The sequence below is a fragment of the Mesocricetus auratus genome, unplaced genomic scaffold (assembly GCF_017639785.1).
Source record: "Mesocricetus auratus isolate SY011 unplaced genomic scaffold, BCM_Maur_2.0 Super-Scaffold_100010, whole genome shotgun sequence".
In the NCBI taxonomy this organism is placed as follows: domain Eukaryota; kingdom Metazoa; phylum Chordata; class Mammalia; order Rodentia; family Cricetidae; genus Mesocricetus; species Mesocricetus auratus.
Window position 1 is genome coordinate 14,155,242 of NW_024429194.1, and position 23,704 is coordinate 14,178,945.

Below are 23,704 nucleotides of genomic sequence, written 5' to 3' on the forward strand. Positions count from 1 at the left end.
TTGGAGAAACTAAAACCAAAAAGGTGGCCACGGCCTTATGAATGTCGGCGTAATATAGAAGTTTTTTTTCCCAAGAAGGCTAGAAGATGAAAGTTCTTTTATAGTGTTCACGGAATTCAACGTATTATACCTGAGGGCGGCCTGATTCTTGGAGCACAGGATTCTTGCTTCGATAAGTAACAAAGGAGAAAGCAGGAGCAGGTTTTCCTGAAAGGTCTCCTGACGCAACTGTGTTTGCAGCTTTCATATATACACCCAGGGGGAGCACTGGTCCACAGACTCCCACAGCCTCTATTTGTCACCAGTCCCTGGGCTCCATGAAAACAGTGCTGCACCGAGTTCCGCGATAGTGCCACCCTCGCATCCACGATACTGCGGTCCTCTCCCCTCCCCTAGCGGAGGCGGGGTCGCACGCCCACGCAGAGCATTAAGGTTGTTGCTTGCTGCGACAGGTGTGGCGGGACCAGGAGCTCCGGGAGTGTCCAGGCAGCTGAGGTGGCCACGATGTGCCCAGAGGGGGAGGGCCAGGGGCGGAGACTGGTCCTGCTCTAGGGCGCTGTCACCTGCCCAGAGGCGGAGCCAGGAAAGAAACCAGTCTTGCTGATCTCAGACACCTGAGTCCAGAGAACCCCTCTTGACCATGCAGGACGCAAAAGGAATCGAAAACCCCGCTTTTGTCCCTTCCAGCCCGGACACCCCGCGCCGTGCGTCAGCTTCGCCCTCCCAGGTGGAGGTCTCTGCTGTGACCTCCAGGAACCAGAATGGGGATTCTCAGTCCCGGGAATCTGAGGAGCCCCAGAAGTCATCTGAGCCATCTCTGCCTTCTTCAACTCCTCCAGCTTCCGATGAGCCACCGGGAACACAGCTATGCGAGCTGGAGGAGGGACCCTGCGGGTGGAGGGACTTCCACCCCCGGTGTCTCCAGCTCTGCAACACGCCCCAAGGCTTTCTTCTCCACTACTGCCTCTTGGCCCTCACGCAAGGTGAAGTCCCGCGCCAGCTTCTGGGGACTTTGGCTGAGCCGGTGGTTGGGTGAGGTCGAGCTGGGGAAGAGGAGGAGGCAGGTGCAGGAGAACCCCCACGGATTGACCCGGTAGTTAACGCGGCACTAGGTAACCCCCCACCCCCACCCCTTGGGCTTGGAACTTGAAGAAGCTCTTGCCGGCCGGTGCGTGTCCACCATTTCCAGCTACCTCCTTAGATAGCATCATTTAAAACCTGGCATGCGAGGTTTTGCTGTTTTGTCTTCTGCCTCAATTTAGCAGAGTAGATTCCCCTAGGGAAGATTATAAGAACAGTCCTTCGGGAAAATGATAAGCCTTAGGGTAGAGTCTGCATTTTAAAACCGTACTGTCTACTGGGAGCTAGGGAAGGGATTTGTTTATTTGTTTTTGTTTTGTTTTGTTTTGTTTTTACAGAGGAAAGATGAAAAGCTTTGCAAACAGGAGTGGACTGATTTTATGTAGCATAGATTAAATGTAGGTAACCTTATGTTGTGTATATTTGAGAACGTGGGCACACGTGCAGCTCAGCGACTAAATGAGAAAAAGCTTCCAGCCCAGAAGGGCGAGCCTCTATTAGCCTTTCAGTCACAGGAGTTATCGAGTGTCTGTTTGTTCTAGCAAGTCTTTTCAGTCCCCTTGGCCCCTTGGGACTAACAGATTAAGGCTAGACTTATCCTCCCAGGAGTTCGCGATCTAAACCGAGTTTTCTGAGTGAGAGGTGTGATGGATGAGGAGAAGGTTGGTTTTTTTTTTTTTTTGAGAGAAAGAAAGCAGAAAGAAAGAAGTTTAATGAAGTTGGTTTGCCTCCAATGGAAGGAATAGAATGAATGGGAAGTTAGTCTGAAGAGATAAACCTAAGAGGGGTGTGCAGGAGGTGGGGCAGTTTCAAAGATACACTGAAAGTTAAGATGAATGTCTTATGTAGATATTTGGCCTTAATTGAGCCATAAATATTTTGTAATAGTCAAGGACTGGTTGGAAGGAATGCAACCAAAGAGATAGTGGGGGGTTACTGGAAATTGGTCTTTGCTAAATTAATGAAAAACGGAAGTCTCTTGTCTTCTGTTCTTACTTGTTTCTATTTCAAGGAACTTGGCACCTCTTTCTTTGCACCCTCTGGGTGCTAAGTAAATATTTGTTGATCATAAGTAGATTTCTGCTCCTTTCCTGAGGATTTATGCTGTAGTCATTTTCCTTTCCACCTTTCTTATCCCTCCAGTTTTCTTTCCAGTTACGTCTTGGGTGTACTTATCTGAAGCTAGTGTAGAACTAAACAGCAAGATCTATCTTGTGTTTTACCTTAAATTCTGCTCTGCAATGTCTATGTTACCCTGACACTTTATGATCAACAGAAAATACTGTTTTAAGTTATTATCAAATAGAATTGATACTCTCAGGTGAAAATGTCTATTTAGTTTCAAGCATCATTTACTCTGGTTTAAGATAAATAGAAAAAAAAATAGCCCAGTATATTGATGTATGCTAAAGTAGAAAAAAATAGAAGAAAAATAGCCCAGTATGTTGATTTATGTAAAGTTTAGGTTTCAGTGACTGAAAGTGTATTGCTGTGATGTGCACCTCACTACCCTTGGGAAGTCCATATATGTTAACATTATAGTTATTATATGTTAACAGACGTTTGATTAGGAAGGAAAACAGCTTGAGGAAGGAGTTTAACAGACATTTCTCAAAGGCAATGGGTATCTTGCTCAGCATCCGACCTCCCAGGGAGCCTCCTATCCTTGTGCATTACAAAGGTGAGACATAGTCTACATTCTTCCTGAGCTGATAAAAATGCAGTGCTCTTGGAATGCATAGGGCCTAGAACTGGGCATTCATGGGGTTAAAGGCTATCTTCTTCTAGATATTTGAAAAATTAAGGTTTACTGTAAAAGCAATGATTTCTAGTGAGTAACTGGTTTTTATTTAGTTTTTGGGGACCAGGCAGGCTTTCCTGGAACACACAGAGATCCATCTGCCTCTGTCTCCTAACTGCTACTACACCCAGCATAACTAATTTTTAATCAGTGTTGTGGGTATATTGGAAGGTTGATGTTTACATGGGAAAAATTTTGTTATCAGGTAGCTACTTCCCTATAAATGCCATTTCTAGGTGCTTCACACGTGTCATTTTACAGTCTCCAAACTACTAATTAGTTTAAAGAGAAGCAAAAGACACAAACAAACGCACAAAATTTTAGGACATTGAAAGCTGTTGTCATGCCAAGTTTGTTAAAATATATTTTCATTTGCAGTCTTGATAAAACAACAAGACAGACTGCAGTTATTATAAAATGTTTATATCGAGCCTAGTTAATACTGGAAATAACAAACTTAACTAAAACTTGCATCACTTTTAGGTTTTAGCTTACTGCCACATTTCTGTTCCTATGGATCTGATCTATATCTGGACAGGCATCTTAAAATCAGTCAACACTGGATACTCAGCCTCCTTTCCCTTCTAGAACTTTATTATTCTTTTATCAAACAGGCAGGTGGACTGTATGTAGCCTTTCCTGCTATATTTTACTTTTAATATGATTTATCATGTTAGTGGTTAAAATAACACTTAATTTGTGTTTATTTTTAATCCTGACCATTTTAAATAATACCTTGAAGGTGGACTGGGTGTATACACCCATAATCCCAGCACTTGAGTAGCCAAGGCTGTAGGATCGCTGATTCAAAATCAGCCAAGGGACGTTGAAGTACTAATCTCTGATTCAAGATCAGCCAAGGGACTTTGAAGTACTATATCACAAAATGGTAGCAAAGCTTTATTTAATGTTTGTGAAAGTGTTGGAAAAGAAATACAGACTTGAGCTCAACTTCCTCTTCTTGAAACTAGCTCAGGGTGAACTGTAGTTACGGATAGGTATGTCTGAAACTCAGGAGGTAATTGAACCTTGATGTAACGTCTTTCCTCTGTGGCAACTTGTTGTTGCTGTCCTCTTTCCAGAGAGTTTTGTAGAGTATCTTGAACTTAAAGAATTCTCTAGCAAACTGGTTTCATGGGACTTTACTACTCTGTTTTTCATTTATGAATTGAAGAATTTAGTGAATTCAGACAAATAATGGTTAGTTAACATGAAGTAAGCATTGCCTTTGTAGAACACATGAAAAGACAATTTTACAATAGGAAAAGCGAAATGATTTTGGAGGGAACATGTTTGGATTGCCTGACATTGGGGCTTGAGAGATTTTTTTTTCAATTGGCACATTTAAAAATAGTAAAAGAACAATGGAACAACCCCCTGTGCTTTCCAACGCTAATTGTATACACATGGAAGCTAAAACAATGCATTTGCTCTTTTCTAGGTATTGTAGTAAATGGCTTAGTAAATATTAGCATTTCCACCATCGAGAAGCGTTATGAAATGAAGAGCTCACTGACTGGCTTGATATCATCCAGCTATGATATCTCCTTTTGCGTGTTGTCTTTATTTGTATCATTCTTTGGAGAGAGGGGACACAAACCTCGCTGGCTTGCCTTTGCATCCTTTATGATAGGACTGGGAGCACTGGTGTTTTCCTTGCCACACTTTTTTAGTGGAAGATATGAATTGGGATCCCCTTTTGAAGGTAAGTCTCTGTTGTGTTTTTTGTTTGTATTATTCTCCACAATTACATGGAAACAGGTTCATTTGATACGTGTAAAGTAAGGTCTAAAGGCTGCTTTATGTGAATTTCATAGTGTGGGAGAGCGCAGAGATAGTCTGTATGCTATTTGTCACTTCAGTGGTCCTCCAGGTTTATGACTCTGAGCCTCACCTCCCCGTATTATGCACAATTCCTTTCAAATAGAAACAGACTCTTGGAAGTGTTGAGCTCCCTGGATTCTGGGACTTGTAGATTTTAATTTGTACTCTTGTTATTTGCAGTAATTACAGCCCTGTGTGCTGGATGTGCAGTTTCCTGGTTTAACACAGGACAGGTGAATTGGTCTAGTGGACATTTTCTCTGAACTGAAGCCTCGTTTTTCCTTTGGCTCTAGCTGGACATACAGCGTCACAGTGACCTGCAGACCGTGTTACCCTGAGGAAACAAAGTCCATTCCTCAAAATCTTGGAAGGAAATTTAATGAACCTTTTTTGCTCCAATCATTTTTAATGATAAAACAATTACACTAGAGCCAGAGGAATGTGCTTGTGACTTGAGGAAGTTCATCATAATAGTTTAATGTCCTTTCTGGGATGGCAATGACTAACTCTGAGAGGCCTTTAGGGATTAGCTAAGTGTGGGGAAGGCTGGAGAGAGAAAAGAGAAATTGAGATGTTGTACTGTACACATTTCTTTTTTGTTTTACATTTTAAAAAATGATTTGTTTTTTATTTTATGTGCATTGGTGTTTTGCCTGCATGTGTGTCTGTTGAATCTCCCTGGAACTAGAGTTATAAACTAGAGTTGTGAACTGTCATGTTGGTGCTGGGATTTGAGTCTGGGTCCTCTGGAAGACTATCCATTGCTTTGAACTACTGAGCCATTTCTCTATCCCATAGACTTTCTTTTTGTAACGTTATGATTTTAATTTTTTTGTGTTAATATTAAAAACACTATTAAAGCAGGCTGGAGAGGTGTCTCAGTGTTTAAGAACATTGGCTATTCTTGCAGAGGACCTGGGTTTGGTTCCTCACACCCACATGGTATATATAACCATCTGTAATTTCAATTTCAGTGGATTTGATAACTATACATATATGTATATATATAGTTTATTATATATATAATAAATATAAACATATTTTAAAAATAATGTTAAAATTTTAGTGTATCCCAAGACTGATATCCCAATTGCAATATAATAAAGAATAAGAAGGCATTCTCAATAAGAAGTTTTTTATTATGCAATTGGTTTTTAGGAGTGCACTTATTATATACACTTAGACATAAAAATGGGAAATGCACACATATGGATGAAGAGAAGATGCACTTAAAATAAGAAAAATTTAAAATAAATAAGGTAGGAGAAGATACTGTCAGTGGAATGAGTACTTACTGTGGATTCTAGCATAGTATCTGATATTGGGCAACATTGCATAAGGCAGACTGCATAATTTCAATGGGGCTAGATTCAGGAACAAGACACAAATTGCAGCATAGGTTGTGCTATTACATCTTGAAATCTAAACAGCACAGAACTTTCAAGCTAATCTGCCTCAGAACTCAGAAGAACACAGACTCCTGATCCCATGATAGGATAAATTTATTTGTGTTTGCAGTGTTTGGACTTTACTGCTACAGTTAACCAACTATATTTCTTGTGTTTTGGGAGTTTTTCATATATATAGTTTGCTTGTTTTTAATATTTTATTTTTGGGATTGTAATAGAATTACAGCATTTCTCCCTTCCTTTTCCTCCATCCAAAACCTCCTATATACCCTTTTTGCTCTCTCCTAAATTTATGGCCTCTTTTTTTATTAATTGTTACACACACACACACTCACACACACACACACGCGTACATATATTATGTTACGTTTAGGGAAAAAATATATATACACACGTGTGTGTGTGTGTGTGTGCGTGTGTGTGTGCATGTTTGTGTGTGTCTCTGTCTGTGTGTTTCTCTAACTCAGTCTGTATAGTGCTACCTGTATGCATGTTTTCAAAGCAGACCATTTAGTATTGGATAGCCAATTGGTGTGCTCTTCCCTGGAGAGGACTGTTTTCCTGCTCTTAACTTTCTTTGGTTTCCTGTGGTTCTTCATGTAAGAATTTTCTTGTTCTTTTTTATTTATTGGTTGGTTGGTTGGTGTTTTTAGATAGGGTTTCTCTGTGTAGCCCTGGCTGTCCTAGAACTCGATCTATATCAGGTTGTCCTCAAACTTTGTCACCTGCCTTTGCCTCCTGAGGGCTGAGACTAAAAATGTGTGCCACCATGCCCGGCTAACTTTCTTGCTCTTAAAAGAGCTTTGTTGTCAAGTCTCAAGTGTTATGAAGTAAAAAAGTAAGTACCTCTGCTACAAAACATTGACCTCTGTCTCAGTGATCTTCGCAGGGTATCTCCTGTGGGGCACACAATAAGTTACAGCCAAACTGAACTCTTAATATCCCAAAGGGGAGCATCTACAAATAAAGGCATTTATGGGGGTGTGGGAAGAGCTGAGACTGAGATGATTACTGATGCAAGAGCAGAGATTTTTGGTGATTATTGTGTATAGTGCAAGCTTCTTGTTGCTCTTAGGGATATTTTCCAGTAGTTTAGTAGACCAGACTTAGTAGACCACTGAAAGAAGAAACTTTGCTTGCTTTTATGTTGCTCTGCCATGTCTATAATAAATATTGCTTACATGGAGTACACATAGTACTAAGATAACAGCAGTGAAGAAGCCGAACCTAGTGCCACATGTCTATAATCACAGGACTTGGAAAAACAACAGTAATACATTTTATTTCATGTGCTATTTGGGGAAGTATACGTACTTAGCAAGTAAACAAGACAGTTGAAGGTAAACTTCTCGTATGTGGGTTTACAGGGGAGGATACAGTGATGATAGATGTATAATGATGCAACAACCTTTAGAGATGTTTCTCAGGATAGAGAAAAAACTTGAGGGTTTCAGAAATGGTCAGCTGTGACCAGCACAGTCACCACAAGGGCGAAATGTGCTGTGAGGTGAACATGTGGAGTGGAGACCAGCCAGGCTGACCCCTTTGTGTTTGACTTCACCACCTGGGACTGTGTCCCAGAGTGGGTGAGACTTGTCAGAACAGAGTAGGCAGTGGAAAATGATTTTTAACTTCAGGATCAAATACTTACATCCAATGTTCAGTGTATACACTTAAACATTCTAGCCTAAAAGCACAAGCCAGTCCTTAAAGTACAAACACTGTACCAGAAAAGCTTCTTTATTCTAATTTTTGGTAGTGCCACTTTGACTTTTGGAGAGGGTTGTGTTAGTTACTCTTCACATTGTCAATATAGATAAACATGCTTAGCTGCTACTTAGTTACTGCTTTGAGTTTTGTGAAACTTTTTTTTTTCTCAGCAAACATATCATTATGACCTGTACATAACTCAGGCAGAGAGCTAGAGAGAGAGAAAAGCTTTCAATTAACATAGGATATAGGAGTGAAACTGCATTTAATGTTTGAAAGAAGCTGTATATTTTGAACACAGAATGAATGTTGGACTCATAAATCCCTTTTCTGTTACTGTCTAGAATTTTACAGCAAATGATGCCATAACTTCATAGTGATTTCATTAATGACAAATAGCTACTAAAATGCTCTATTTTTTAAATTTTATATGTTTGTTATTCAAGACAGAGTATCATGTAGCTCAGGTTGGCCTTGAACTGTGTATACCCAAGAATGACCTTGAAATTCTGTTTCACTTGTTCTCACCTTGAGATTTGGGATTCTAGATGTATGCTACCACTTGGGAGTCTGTGCTGCGGAGAATTAAGGCCCCTTGTGTGATTACTAACTTAGATGTGTCCCCATCCCTTCTTCCTTAATTCAAGGAGTCAAGTATCATATTTAAAAAAAAATCTCATCCTCTTTGTTCAAATAAGTAAATTTACTTTTACAAACATGGAAACCTGGAAAACAACCTGAATTATTTGTCTAACTCTGAGAGATGTAGAAAAAGAAAACTGCAGTTTTAAGTGGCTAAAGTTATGTTGGAAGTTAGAGGCCTGAAGATACAGTTTGTTCATAAGTGATGTAATATCCTAGGCAGGGAACTGGGGGGGAGTTTTTTTCGCACCATAGCTGCTGGATTTCAGTTCCCAGCAGGGCATAAACTGGGCACGGTGCCACACTTCTTTAATCTGAGCTCTGGAAGAAAGAGGCCAGAGGCCCAGAGGTTCAAGTTCATCTTCAGGCTCCATAGCAAATCATGTTGCAGCCTGGAATACATGAGACCCGGTTTCAAAACAAAAATAAATACTAAAATCCCTTAACGTAGCTGGGCATTGGTGGCGAAAGTCTTTAATTCTAGTACTCAAGAGAAACCCAGTATTTTATTAATCAAAATGACTCCTGTCCTGTAATTTCATTTGAGGTGAACATTGAGAAAATAGTTGTGGTTTTTAATTTTTTTGTTACTTATTTTACATGTCAATCGCAGTTCCTTCTCCCTCTCATCTTCCCATGCCCACAGAAGTCCCCCCCCACATCCCAGACCCCATCCTCTCCCCATGGAGAGTGAGGCCTTCCAGGGGGGGAACATCAAAGTCTGTCACATCATTTGGGGCAAGGCCTAGGCCCTCCCTGGTGTATCTAGGCTGAGAGAGTGTCCTTTCATGGGGGAGTGGGCTCCCAAAGTCCAACTCTACACTAGGAATAAATACTAGTTTCACCACCAGAGACCCTATAGACTTTCCAGGCCTCCTAACTGTCACCCATGTTCAGGGCTCCTGGTTAAATCCAATGCTGGCTCCCCAGACGTCTGGTTAGGGTTCGTGAGCTCCCACTTGCTCAGGTCAGCTGTTTCTGTGGGTTTTCCCAGCATGCTCTTGACCCCTTTGCTCATCACTTCCCACTCTCTCCAATTGGATTCCAGAAGTTCAGCTCAGTGCTTAGCTGAGGATCTCTGCTTCTGCTTCCATCAGCTACTGGATGAAGGCTCTAGAATTGCATTTAAGGTAGTCATCAGTCTCATTATAGGGAAAGGGCATTGATTTTTAACTTGAGGGAAATCAATTTGGATGAATTAATCTCTCTGAGATTAAAGTAATGTAATATAGTCAGTAAGTAGAGGAAAACAAAATATGAAATATGAGTACCATGTAAAATGTCTACAGGTGTGAGCATGATACAAAAGGAGTGTTAGAGTCATCAAAGGTAGGAAGAGGGAATTTGGATCAGCATAGTTTCCTATTGTTCTGTATAAAAACAAAGGAGATCCCGGAGAAACGTAATTTTTCTCATGTGGATATTTTATAGGTAAGAGAGGTTGGAGGTGATTAACTTTGAATGGAGACGAGTTTTGGCTATTGTTATTGGATACAAAGGGAAAAAGTTTTAGAGTATAAAAAGTAAATACTCCTAAGGATTACATTTTAAACTTATTGATCTGAAAATGACCAAGTATCACAAAAGATTTCCAAATAACTAATATATGACACTGCTTACAACTTATCTTTTCACTTTGGGTATTGATGTTCACTTTTGATGCTGGATTTTGTGGCAAGGTCAAATCTGACTATGAACTCTATGTAGCTGAGGATGACCTTGAACCCTAGGCTTTCCGCCTTTCTAATTACTGGTGAGGTCCAGCCACACAGCTAAACACTCATTTTTGATACACCCCTGACTGTGGAACTCTTTTATAGACCAGGGTGACCAGAGACTCAGAGATCCATCTGCCTTTGCCTCTGGAGTGCTGGGATTAAAGATGTGCACCACCATGCTTGGCCTTCTGTTCATTTGTTTGTTTGTGTTTTGACACACAGTTTCTCTATGTAGCCCTGGCTGTCCTGGAACTCATTCTGTAGACCAGGTTGGCCTTGAACTCACAGAGATCTGCCTGCCTCTGCCTCCCAAGTACTGGGATTAAAGGTTTAGGCCAACAATGCCCAGCCATTCCTGACTTTTTGAAGCATTATAGGTAAACTATAATCTTTGCTAATGAATAATAAAGCTATTATTTAAAATACAATCAGTCTTTTGTAACAAGAAAAATAAAAGACCCAGAGACAAATATTGGGTTTCAAGCTTCAAGCTAAATATCAGAAAAGCAAAGCAGCTGGCCACTAGCTCTCACCTCTAGCTCAGTTTGAAAGGCCTGATCCTCACAAAAGTTCTTCACCAAGTCTCAAACTGCTGCCTCCTCTCAGCATGGCTGAGAATTAATGCCCTTCTGAGACCTTGTGTCTGTCTTATATACATCCCTAATGTTGGGATTAAAGGAGTGAGCTAAAATTCTCATTTAGACTGATTCACTCTTGTGTAGATCTAGGTGGCCTTGGACTCACAGGGATCCATCCAGAGTCCTAGAATTAAAGGTGTGTCCCACCATCTCCTAGCTTCTGGCTGTTGGGATTAAAGGTGTGTGCCTGGCTTCTATGGCCTGTGGCTGACTTTGCTTTCTATCTCTAGGCAAGTTTAATAAATCCTAAACAGAGCGCTATGGGAAGGAAGAGGGTTCCTTCTTTGATGGTACTTTTATAATGGGACTCGCTCTGATTGTTCTTATATTTCAATCTCACTGTCCTGCAACAGAGAAGAGGAGCAGGGGTGAGACAGCCTCGTGTATCGTGTGTGATGTAAGGAAACAAATGGTGTCAGCTGAAATGTAATAACGAAATAAAAGGGCTAAAGCTAACTTTTCAGGATTAGTAAATGCTTCTGGTGAAATCAAACGTTTTGGGTAGCTATTCTTGTTTAATGCTTCCTTTTATATTGCCACCGTGGAGGAGCATGCCTTCTCATGCGTATCTAGAGGAAGCATCTATTCACTGTGTATTTGAGGACTCAGTGGCTATTTTGTTCAGCAAATATTCTACCTCACATGCCATTGACGCCATAAGCATTTGTTTAGACCCATGACAGCATCAAAACAGTTTTCTCTACACACACTTACTACAATGGTAACCTGGAAGAGGAAACACAAGCAAGTGAAACCAACAAAAGAGAGACAAGCATGAAAATGGAGTCCCTTGGTCAATAAGTCCAGACTGATGTTGGGATTCGCAGATTATACTTGCCAAAGCTTGTGTGTGTGTGTGTGTGTGTGTGTGTGTGTGTGTGTGTGTGTGTGTGTGTGTGTGTTGAGTGAAAATTTTCTTTAGTCATTTGAGCACAACTTCTTGTCCATAAATGACTTCCCTAGTAGTTTTAGATCTGAAATTTAACAGTGTAAAAAGGGAAGCAACAAAGAGAAGCAAATTCAGAATATTATAAAAATGCTTTGAAACAATTGTTGGCCTTTGTCATAAATTTTACTGACTTCACTGAGGGGTGCTACAAAGCAGTATTTTTTTTTTAATGCAATGTCTGATGTGACCTCCAAGTGATGTGTAGCTTAGCTGTATCAGAGCATCTAGAATGCTTGGGAATTAAAGGTTAAGTAAATTTTTTTGTAGCTTCCTCACAGAGATTGGTAAAAATGCGGTTTGTGGCAAGATAAAAAATGAGGAAACTCTATTTTCGTAGTCTTGGCCCTTAAGACTGCACAAATTGGTCAACAGTAGCCTTAATGTGCTTTCCTTTTTATTGTTAGTACTGTTGCACATTAGATGAATCATACGGATCACAGTCAAGCAGAAGCTTTGCTTGTGCACTGTGTATCGGTTATGTGACTCCACCTCGATTTCTTCAGCCAGAAGTTTCTGTGATAATAACTTCATAAGACAGTGCCTGATGGGAGGTTCAGTGTTCCTTAAAGAGGAGCAAAAACGCAAAGCAGCCTATAGACTTGCACAGTACACTTTTACAGATCTTTTAGCTTAGGAAAATCAAACAGGGAAGATTATAAATTCTCTATTCAAAATATTTGCATAAAAACAATGCACTTGGCATTTTAGATAAGACTGTGGCATTTGGAGCTGGACTTCCTAAGTAACTTATATTATTCAGATTTTAATAAATGACACAACTTGTATTTCAGTTATTCCCTCTGAAATGTTGAGATCATGCGCACACATTTTACACTACATCATTGTACATATATATCTTATAAGGCTTAGGAAAACATATAAAGAGTTTAAAAGTTTTGTAATTGGTGCTGGGGAAAAGAAAAGACTTGGTAAATCTTAGTAATTCCATTAAGTTACTGCAGTGAATCATTAAGTACATGTAACTAAGACTCATTATTTAAAGTTTTTATGTGTAAATTGTTTTCATTTCAAACTAAATCTCAAAGATAAATATGTTTTCTTTGTGTTTCTCCCCTCAAAAAGGGGCAGGAGCAAAGACTTATGAGGCATGATGTATAAATAGCTGTCAGGTGTTTGTTACAAGCAATGGTAGTTACCATAAAATATAAGTAAAAACTTTACCATAGATTGCATTTGCATGTCATACAAGCAACTTGGTCTTGATGCCTAGCCAAAATGTGGCCAAACATTTTGAAACTATCACATGAGCAAATATTAGATAGTTCTCCAAGGTTTCCTGTTAAGACATAAGAGAAGAATTACCTAGTGTAGCTCAGATAATTGGATCCACCTACAACACAATTGAATATTGAGTTTTTAGTAGAAAAACTTCATTCTCTGCTTTTAGACATAGTAATGGGATTTTCTAAGACTTTCAGAAAAAAGATAAACTAATAAAAGTAGAATAAAAAAGGAAGCATATCTTAAGATAGCATTACCTAGGTTACCCACTAGTAATTCAACATCGCTCAGTCTTTTAAAATAACCATGTATTCAAAAATAATCAGTGCAGTGTGTAGTCCTTACTGTTACCCTTGAACTCTCGTATACACTCTTCACTAACTCTCATTCATCATTATGCCACATTCATATAGGTATATATTATACAGATGTACTTAAAATCCAGTTTGACAAAACAAGTGACTGGACCTATGAATATAAACATGTTTTACTTTTAATATATGGTGGGTTTCTTTCCTATTAATAGAGATGGGCCTATGGAATATTTATTTTTTATGTTAATTAACTTATATGCACTTTACCTAAACCTCCTGTATTTTGTGGTTATTGTTATAAATCTTCTAGTTAATGCTTGTTTATGGCTGAATGAAACTCTAGTATGGGCTGGTGAAACAGTTCAGCAGATAACGGTGCTTTACCTCAAGGGTAAGGAGCTGAGCTCTATCCCTAAAACCCACATGGTCAGTAGAAAGAATTGACTCCACAACTTGTTCCTTGATTTCTACTTATGCACCATGCCTTGCCTGTACCCCCCACATATATACAAACACAAGTTAGTGTAACAACAATTACAATATAAGTCTCTATTATGTATAGCACATTTTCTTTATCCATTCATTTGTTGACAAACACTTGGGCTGAGTTAATAATTTGGTTCTTAAAAACAATGCAGCAATATCCATGGGTGGGTGCATGTAGTATATTGGTCCAGAATGCTTAGAGTGTATGTCCAGGAGTGACATAGTTGTTTCGTATTGTAGTACTACTTTTAATTTTTTGAGGAAATTCCCATGACTTTAGTAACTATAATCCCAAGCAGTATATAAGAGTTCCGTTATCTTCACCCTTACCAACATTTGTTATTTCTTATCGTGATAGTTAGACATTGTGTCCAGGGAAAGATAGAGTCTCAGTGTAGCTTTAATTTGCATTACCTTGGCAAATAAGGTTGTTGAACATGTTTTTAAAGTGTGCTCTGTCTTGTGAGCCACAGCTGTTTTATTAACTCATTTATTGACTGGGTTGTTTGGAGTTTGAATTTACTTTTTGAGTTAATTATCTAATCTAGAAGGTCACCACCTGTCAGATGTGAAGCTGACATGGACTTTCTTCTATTCTGTAGGCTGTTTCCTGATTCATTGTGTCCTCTGCTCTGTAGAATTTCCTGCATTCCCATGTGTCAACTATTGGAGGTCTTTTCAAAGAGCCCATGTCTATACCTTAAAGTGTTCTGTTTTCTTCTGGCAATTTCAAATTCTGAATATATCCTTTGTGCATGCCAAGAGATTAGGGTCTAGTTTCACTCCTTTGCATATGGTTATCCAGTTTTCCCAGCACATTTTGTTGAAAAGTATTGTCCATTGAATATTTTTGGCAGTTTGGCTAAAAATCAAGTGGCTGTGGCTGTATGGATTTATGCCTGGGCCCTTTGTTCCATTCATATGTCCATTTTTTTGTGCCAGTGTAGTGCTGTTTTCATTTTCATAATTCTGTCTCATAACTTAATCAATTATGTCTCTGACTTTATTATTTTGCTCAGTTTGAATATCCAGAGTATTTTGTGTTTCTGAAACGAATTTTGGAATTGTTTTTTCTGTTTTGGAGAAAATGGTGATAGGAATTTTGAGTAGAAATTGATTGAATATGTAGATTGGTTTTGGCAATATAGCCGTTTTCACAATATTAATTCTGCTGACTGTGACCATGGGAGGATTTTCCATTTTGTAGTGTATTCTTCAATTTCTTTATTTGGTATTTAAGGTTTTCATCACTGAGGTCTTGTACCTCCTTGGTTAAGTTCATGCTAATTATTATACATATGTTTTACTCTATTGTGAATGGGGGACAGAGCTCTTCAATTGAGAAAATGCCTCTGTCAGACTTGTAGGCAAGTCTGTGGAACCATTTTCTTGGTTAATGACTGATGTGGGAAGGTCCAGACTGTTAGTATTCAGGCCTGTCTTTGGGACTCTGACAGGATGCGCCCTCAGCTGTAGACACTAAGAGCATCACCTATGCATAATTTACTACATTCCAGTTTAAAGGGGATTTGACCACCTCCCTCCCTTTTTCTCTCTCTGTCTTCTCTCTCTCTCTCTGTCTTCTCTCTCTCTGTCTTCTCTCTCTGTCTCTCTGTCTCTCTCTGTCTCTGTCTCTCTCTGTCTCTCTGTCTCTCTCTCTGTCTCTCTGTCTCTGTCTCTGTCTCTGTCTCTGTCTCTGTCTCTCTCTCTCTCTCTCCTGCCACTCCTGTTGCCAGAGGCCAGTCTCCGCTTTCTCCTCTCCCCTTTCCCATTTACTTCCCCCCCCCCAAAAAAAACCTCCACCCAAGCTCTGTGGCATAGGTCTTTCTCTCTCCTGCAGCTTTTAAAAATTACAACACAGCCCACTATATGTAGTTAGTAAGTGGTCGTGGGGGCGAGAACATAAGAAAGTAGGCAGAACAAGTCATGAAAAGCAATAGGGTAAGAAATGCTACTTCATGGTCTTTGCTTCAGTTCTTGACTCTAGGGTCTTGCCTTTAGTTCCTTCCCAGATTTCCCTTCTTGGTGAACCACAAACTATAAAGTGAAATAATCCCGTTTTTTTTTTTTTCACTGAAGTTGTTTTGGGGTGTGGCTTCCTTCTCACTGCAGTAAAGAACAAACTAATGCAATCATTTAAATAATTTTCTGTCAGTGTCTTAGCTTCAGCATGAAAGCAACGAACATGTTTGTTAGACTCATACAGAAATATTTCTTTTGTCTTTCGAAGGGATTACTTAGGTGGCATTCTACTTTCAATTTTGGTGACCATGTTAGTTTCTAATAACAAGAAGCATAATAAATTTTATATTTTATCATGTACCTTGTGGATTCATTGACCTTATTTTTCTTATTGAACTTATTGTTTTGGACTCTTTGGTAGTTCCTATGTAGATGATTGTGTCTTTTGTAAGTACTGATAGTTTTGGGTCTTTTTAAAATATTCCTTAGTCATTAACTTTTTTCTTCTGGCTTGACTTAATTGCTTAGAATGTTTTGGTTAATTTGAATAAGAGTAGTGAAAACTGTAGCTAGGATAGTGATTCAAATCTATATTGTCATCATCCAAAACAGGTAGGCAGGAGGATTGCCTCAAGTTTGATGCAGTGAGTAATAAATAAGCTACCTATGGCTATGTAGCAAGAGCCTATTTAAAATAAATGGTAAAAATTAATCTTATTTTCAAATATTGAACCAACCTTGCATATATGTATTGGTTTTTAGAGACAGAGTTTCTCTGTGTAGCTCTGGACATCTTGAAACTAACTTTGCAGACCAGGCTGGCCTTGAACTCATGGAGATCTGCCTGATTCTGCCTCCTTAGTGCTGGGATTAAGGGTGTGTGCCTATCAGCACCACTGGTCTCTTTGTCATGAACTTTTATATTTCTATTCATAAGAGATGCAGTACTTGCTTTTTGTATTTATTTATTTATTTATTTTGGTGTTGTTGGTTTTACTTTTTTTTATGTTTTGGTCTTTGTGAGGGCCCACCATCCAAATCTCAAATAAATTTCTAGAATTGATTTGAAATGTTAGAATTCACAAAGTGAAACCATCTTTTGATTCTGATTTTCCATGGAAATTTTTTCATTTTTTTTGTCCTGTCCTCCCAAATGTTAATATTCTTAGCAGTTACAGCAATATTCAATTGCCCCTTTCATCTTGTTCCTTTTGTGGGACCAATTGATTTCACCTATAATTTAAGATTTATATGTTATATCAAATTCTTTAATGTTTCCATTCTTTTTGTTGTCTATAGGCTCTTATACCTTAACCCATTTACATCAATCTATATTCTGCCATGTTGCATTACCTCTCTTCCATCTTGTAGCTCCTGTTTCCTTTCCATGTCTCACTGGTGACTCTGCCTTTCTTCCCAGCACTCTCTCTATGCCCTGAAGCCCGACCTATACCTACTGTCTGGCTATTGGCCATTCAGCTCTTTATTAAACCAATCACAGCAATATATCTTCACACGATGTACAATTATCCCACAACAACTATTTTCATTTTCTGAGACAGGGTTTCTCTATATAGCCTTAGCTATTTATGTGCTTTTTTGTATACAACAATTTTTATTGTATTTGAGGGGAAACAGGTGAAAGTATGCATATACTATATTCACAGGAGAAATCCTCTATGTCTGCTTTATCATCCCGAGCTTTTTCGCACATATTGGTAAAGTTTAACTTTTCAAATATATTTATGGAGTCACTGAATGATGCCATAACCTACAGTCTGGATACATTGACTTATATATCAGCAACAACCCCAAGATAGCTGTGGTTTCTCTAACCATGCCTATTTCACATTTACTCTGTGTGCTTTTTATAGTGAGCAACAGCTGAGGTCTAACCATCTTTATCTGAAGGTTCAGGTTGGTGAGAAACTTTATTTTTGGTTGTGAGCCTAGCCTATTATGGCTGAGCCATCTCTCCAGCCTGGTGAGGAACTTTATGTACATTTTGTAAACTGTAGTAAAAGGAAATGCCTAGTTAGTCTTAGGCTCTCAATCCAACTGCCCTGCCTCACCTCCACATTTTACTGTGCAAAGCAACTGACATGTTAAATGTTAAATATGATACTCCTAATATCAATGGGGGAATGAAATTTATATCCCTAGGAAAATGACAAATAACTTGTGGAGAATAAACAAATGCAGCCAACCACATAATGAAATACTAAGTTTGAGTCATGTGATACTTTAGATCCTTTTTCAAAATCAACACACAAGATTAGACTTGGACTGGTAATTGTTGAAGTTGATTTTTTCTCCACGGGATTAATCTTACTTCTGTCCATTGTGTTTGTTTTAATATTTCTATAATCAAGAGCAAAACATAGTTATTTTCATAATATATGCCCTGCAGAAGAGGACAAAGAGGCACAGTGCTTGCACAGCCACGTTGGAGTATAAGAGGTCAGAAAATGTTTTCTATAACTGCAAACAGTTTCTATAACTGTAAATAGTTTCAACTTTGGGTCTGTTCCCTCTGTTACAGTTGCTTAACACTGCTGTTGTCTTAAGGAAGTGAACCTAGCAACACCTTAAAAAAGTGGGAATGTTGTGTTTCAATCAACTCCTACTTAAAAAAGCAGTCCAGGGTCTGGAATAGGGTTATAGTTTGCATTCTCTGGAATTTGTGGCTGCTGTGACTGGACTTCAGCATTACTGAATTGTTTCTGGAGTAAAATTCTGTAGTATTCCATTTGCTAAAGGCTAACCAGGTATTTGGCAGGAGATGACCTCACTGGGCCTGAGAACAGATTGGTTTTGTTTATTGTTATATTTGCCATTGTTGGGATAGCTTATAATTGCATTTTTATGTCTTTGATCATATTCTGACTTACTCTTTTGTATTTCTGTCAGTTTTTAAGACATTGTCATAATATTTAATTCATATAAATTCATGGATTATTAGGCTTTAATTTGTATCATTTCCATTATTTCTGGATTAATCTTGTAGCATTGCAGGAGTCATAATGACTTATCTTGCTCAGTGGTTGAAATTCATATGGCTTTATAAATCTTTAAAAGAAGAACTAACACAGAAGGCCTTTGCTATAAAGTCTCATTTGAAATGTATTCTTAGAGTAAAATGTGCTTTTCAAAAATAAATTCACAAAAGATCTACCGGATATTCATTGTCCTAAATGCTGGCCTTCAGTATTGATGGCATCGTGCTAACTGGATTTGATGTACTGAAAACAAGCAGTAATGTGTACGCATGCCAGAAGATAAAGAACAAACCACAAATTGTTTAGGTTCTATAGCAGTTAAATTTCTAGGGCTTAGCATCTGGACCCTATCACAGTATCCATTATTTGTATTACACACTATGTTTGAAGCACACCACTTGGTATTGCTTGGAGTTTGAAAACACCCTCTGAGTATTTAGGCATTGATTAGACTTTATATATGGCTACTACGTTTTAGTAGAATGGAAAATTCCTAAAAGTTCTGCCCCAGAAGATGACTGTGTTTGTCGTAGCACAGGTGGATGTAGAAGTGCTTGTCACTTCAAAAATTTGGGATGGAAATTCTAGCCATTACTACCAGACAGTCTCCCAAGATAAAATAAAAAAAACATTGTTTTTTAATGCTGGAAATTAAACCAAGGGTCTTGAGGGTGCTAGGAAAACATTCTACCATAATATAATCCAAGCCCTGATGATGAGTTTGGATAATAACATACCTTGGACTAGCCATTGAAGAAAATTGATTAGAAAAGTCGACTCAGGAAGTAATAACACTTTCTACACAAGCATAAGGACCCAAGCTTAAATATCATCACTCTTGTAAAAAGCAAGATGTGGTCATCCACTTGCCTTTAATCCTAGCACCTTGGGAGTTTTGTTTTGTTTGTTTGTTTTTTTGGACTTCATTACTGCCATTCTAGTTCCAGGTTCAGTGAGAGATCCTATCTCAAGGAAATAAGGTGGAGAGTGATGGGTCAGGTGACCTGATGTTCTCTTCCGGCCTTCATATGCACTGATACTTTTCATGCTCCCTAAGTGTGTTATGTCCTACACACACAGACACACACACACACACACACACACACACACACACACACACACACACACGCATGCACTACAATAATAAAAAGAAAAAACAGCCTAGCCTGGTGTTATGAATTTAATGGGTTTAAATCAATACATGAAGAAAATAATTTAAAGTATTAGATAATTCTGCATACAATCGTATGCCAAGAATACCCCTATAGACAAGCTCAATTGAAATAACTAAATTATCTTGGACTGTTTCTTTTACTTATAGGGTCATGCTTCTACCTACTATTTTTCCCAAGTATTATTAAATGAGATGTTGAATATTAGTGGAGAGATGAATACATGAATATAACATAGCACGCAACTTTATCAGATTACATTCTTATCTCATTGTTTACATTCTAAGAATGGAGCCACAAAATGCCCCCACAAACTTTATCCACCACTCTCTTCTGAAATTGCTTAGTTCTTATGACTCATGACGTGCAGAGTGGAGGTATTCTCTGCAAAATTGCAATAGTCCAAACATGTGTACATATCGAAGTTTAATTCGTACTGTGGTTTAGTGATACATCTATCCTAAACACCTACTTAAAAAGAGAAATGAAATTCCAATGCATTCACTTGAGTGCCATTTTCTTAAATTGTGTCTTTGGCTGTTTTGTCTCATTGTTCCAGGTCATCATCGACTTCAGTCACATACGTTTCGTTTCCTGAGTCTTTTTTGTTGTTGTTGTTGTTTGTGTGATCTATTTCCACGTGACTCTCATTTCTGCCTCATGTCCCTCCCTGTTTGCCCCACTCCCCTGCTTTCCAGGCTCGCCTTTGGGCCACTTTGCATTGCGTTTTCAATTCTGTGGGGTTTTAATTTTCCCTTCACCAGTCCTGCCAGCACATGCAGCTCTTTTTTCATGAGTCCTCTGATGCCTTCTTTCCGCTTTGCTGTCCTTTGCGTTCAGTGTTTGCTCTAATTGCTTCACCTAATGATACAAGGCTGCCCATCTTTTATCTGCTCCATGAATTGAGATGAAGACCCTACAGTTAATCTTAATGAGATAAGGTGTTTGTTTTGTATTTTCTTAAATAATGATAACCTTCTGCAGATGCAGTGACATCTCTTTTGGAAATTCCCTTCATGGACCAGGTTTGAGCCAAGTTCTTCGGGGAAATGCTGACCAGGCTGCCATCTCAGGCAGGTGGGCTGTAACAGGCAAAGGCTCTCAAACTTTAGCTCCCACCAAGGCAGCCTGCTGAGGCATCTGTGGGATACTCTGTGTAACCTCTTCCCACTCCTCCTTCCATGTTTCAGAAGTGATGCAGTGTAGGAATGCTCCGTGGGCACTGTGCACATCTTCTGTACACGCAGAGCCTGTCCACTTGGATGTGGGAGGGAGGGTGGCTCCTCACCTTGAGGAAGAAGGCATTGTACCTGCATCTTTTGCAGGGCTTCTGTCACCAGCGGCCACTGGTGAAAAGGGACTCTGTCTTTATCCAGGTGTTTACCGGGAACTACGTGCTGAAGGTCAGAGGTTATTTTTTTTGTTTACCACATTTTATATGAAGTGTTTGAAATACTGGTAACAGGGTAAGTGCAAACGGATTACAGGAGAGGAACATAGGCCTGAGCTAAGTTCCCCAGGTCAGAAGATCCTATGGCGGTGACTTGGGGATGGTCAGATGTAAGCAGATACGGCAATGTCTCTCTTTCTTTGGAGCTCTGGTTAGGAAGTGGAAAGCTGAGACAGAGTAAGAAAACACACACACTAATAAGAAGTTCAAGCAAGCAAACGAACAAAATTGAAGACTGAGAAGAGGGACTGCTTTTTAAAAATTGGTTTCCTTGAGATACAGTAATTAAGGAGTCTGGTTCCCTTAGATAACTGTCCTCAGTCTTCTCCAGAGCTTTCCTCCCCCAGATCCTCATAGGAAACTAGGACTGGGAGAGTACAATCACAGTTCCTGCCCAGTGGCCATCCTTTCCACTCCTTCCGTAGGATGAGCATCCAGGTTGTTAGGACAAATGCCTGGAACCAGGGACCTGAGCAGGGTTAGGGAGTTCACGGGGTTTAGTGGTAAGGGTTGGCCTGAGCGTGTGTGTGTGCGTGTGTGTGTGTGTGCGTGTGTGCGTGTGTGCGTGTGTGTGTGTGTGTGTGTGTGTGTGTACTCTTCTGCCTATACACTACAGAAAAGACTCCTCTTTACAGTTGCTGGTTTTCTGAATTTACAAATGATATGGGGGCTCCCTCTTGTGGTGATTGTTAAGTTGCATGTTGTTTTCTCTCTTTAATTTTTATTTTTAAATTTAAATTAGAAACAAGGTTGCTTCACATGTCAATCCCAGGTCCCTCTCCCTTTCCCTCCCCTCCTCCCATGCCCTCCCACCAACTCCCCCAATGCCCCCTTATTCCCCCAGGGAGGGTGAGGCCCTCCATGGGGGTATCCTATGACAGTGTTTTCTCTTTTAAATGTATTTTTTTCTGTTTAATGTGATGTCACAAATTAATGGAATTTAGTTAAAATACGCATATACAATATGCAATATCCAGAAATCAGCCTTTTCACTTTTTAAGCATCTATCATTTATCTTTGATGTCGTTTATCATCTATCATTATCGTTTATCCCGTTTGCTGGTTCTTAGTCTTGTTGATTACAATCACTTGAAAATGGACTCAGATGAAAACTCAAGGACCATTTAGGAGAATACAAGGGAAAAGCAACCTGGGAGTCAAGCTGCCAGGAGGAAGGAGATGGAAAAGGGAAAGAGCAAGCCTTGGCCCTGGTAGAGGCCTGGATAGTAGCAGGCATGGTCAGCCGTGGAAGTCCATGCAGCTGCAGGCCAGGGTGGTCTTCAAGGAGAGAGAGGACTTGCAGGTACCAAGTCCGGTAGGCTTCAGATTTTGGTCAGTGTATGATGAAGGGAGTGTGAGACATTATGCTTTCTCAGAGAACTCAGAGAAAGAAGTGGGCAGGTCAGTAGTGAGGTCTCTAAGTAACTACACAGACCGAGGGCTTTGGGGTCTATACATACAGCGCTTATTAGGGTGATGGTTGCTCCTCCATTCTTCTTATCATTGATTTAGCGAGTATCACCCTTCTCCAGAGATGCTCTGCCCAGGTGATGGATAGGCTCATATGGATTAACCCTTACAGGAGAGGATGATGGTCTTTGTGATATTTGAGTCAGCTTGGAATGTCATGTCTCCATTCAGACAGAGTCACAGATACAACTTAGGTCTTCACCCTCCCTCTCCTTCTCTACCTCCCACAGCTAAAAAAATAATGTAACACAGCAGACTAAAGACAATTTAAGGAAAATAAAACTATATGCTGAGTGTGGTACACACCTTTAATCCCAGTACTCACAAGGCAGAGACAGGCAGATCCTGGAGTTCAGATCAGCCTGGTCAACAGATTGAGTTCCAGGACAGTCAGAACTATAAAGAGAAACCCCAAGGCAAAAAAAAAAAGAAAGAAAAAATACAAAACGAATAAAACTGTATAAAATAATCTTGTGTTACAGAAGGAAATGACTTTACATTAATGAGCCTCAACAATTTTCCCCCTTTATATGGTGTTTTAAATCTTCCATTTTCCAGAGAAGGCTCATTCCATTTTAAAATATTAAAATAAGTTTAACCCTGAATACCATTAAAAGAAGAAAATGTGTGAATCACACCACCTTTCATTGGTTACATTTTGTTATTTCTTCACTACATCTGTGTAACCGGATAACACAACTACCCACCTTTGCCCCTTTCTTCATTAGTGACATTATCTGTCTGTTAACTTGTAAACCCATTAACTTTTTTCAAGGGTTTTTAATGGTGTAAAGTCCTGCATCCAACTCCCTGTGATGCTTGCTCTATGCCCTTGAGA

General features: G+C 39.4%; 1 protein-coding gene across 2 annotated transcripts in view; it reads left to right on the plus strand.

Moving 5' to 3' along the window:
- The first annotated feature begins 268 nt into the window (after positions 1-268).
- Positions 269-23,704, plus strand: part of Slco4c1 (solute carrier organic anion transporter family member 4C1) — a 49,130-nt gene continuing 25,694 nt past the window's right edge. The window contains exons 1-2 of one of the 2 annotated variants that reach the window (XM_040752969.1): positions 269-983; positions 4,323-4,586. In XM_040752969.1, coding sequence (XP_040608903.1) covers positions 641-983; positions 4,323-4,586 — 607 coding nt within the window. In that variant the 5' untranslated portion in view covers positions 269-640. Of the gene's footprint in view, positions 984-2,679; positions 2,762-4,322; positions 4,587-23,704 lie in introns of those variants that run through there. The other variant, XM_040752970.1, reaches the window with a different exon arrangement.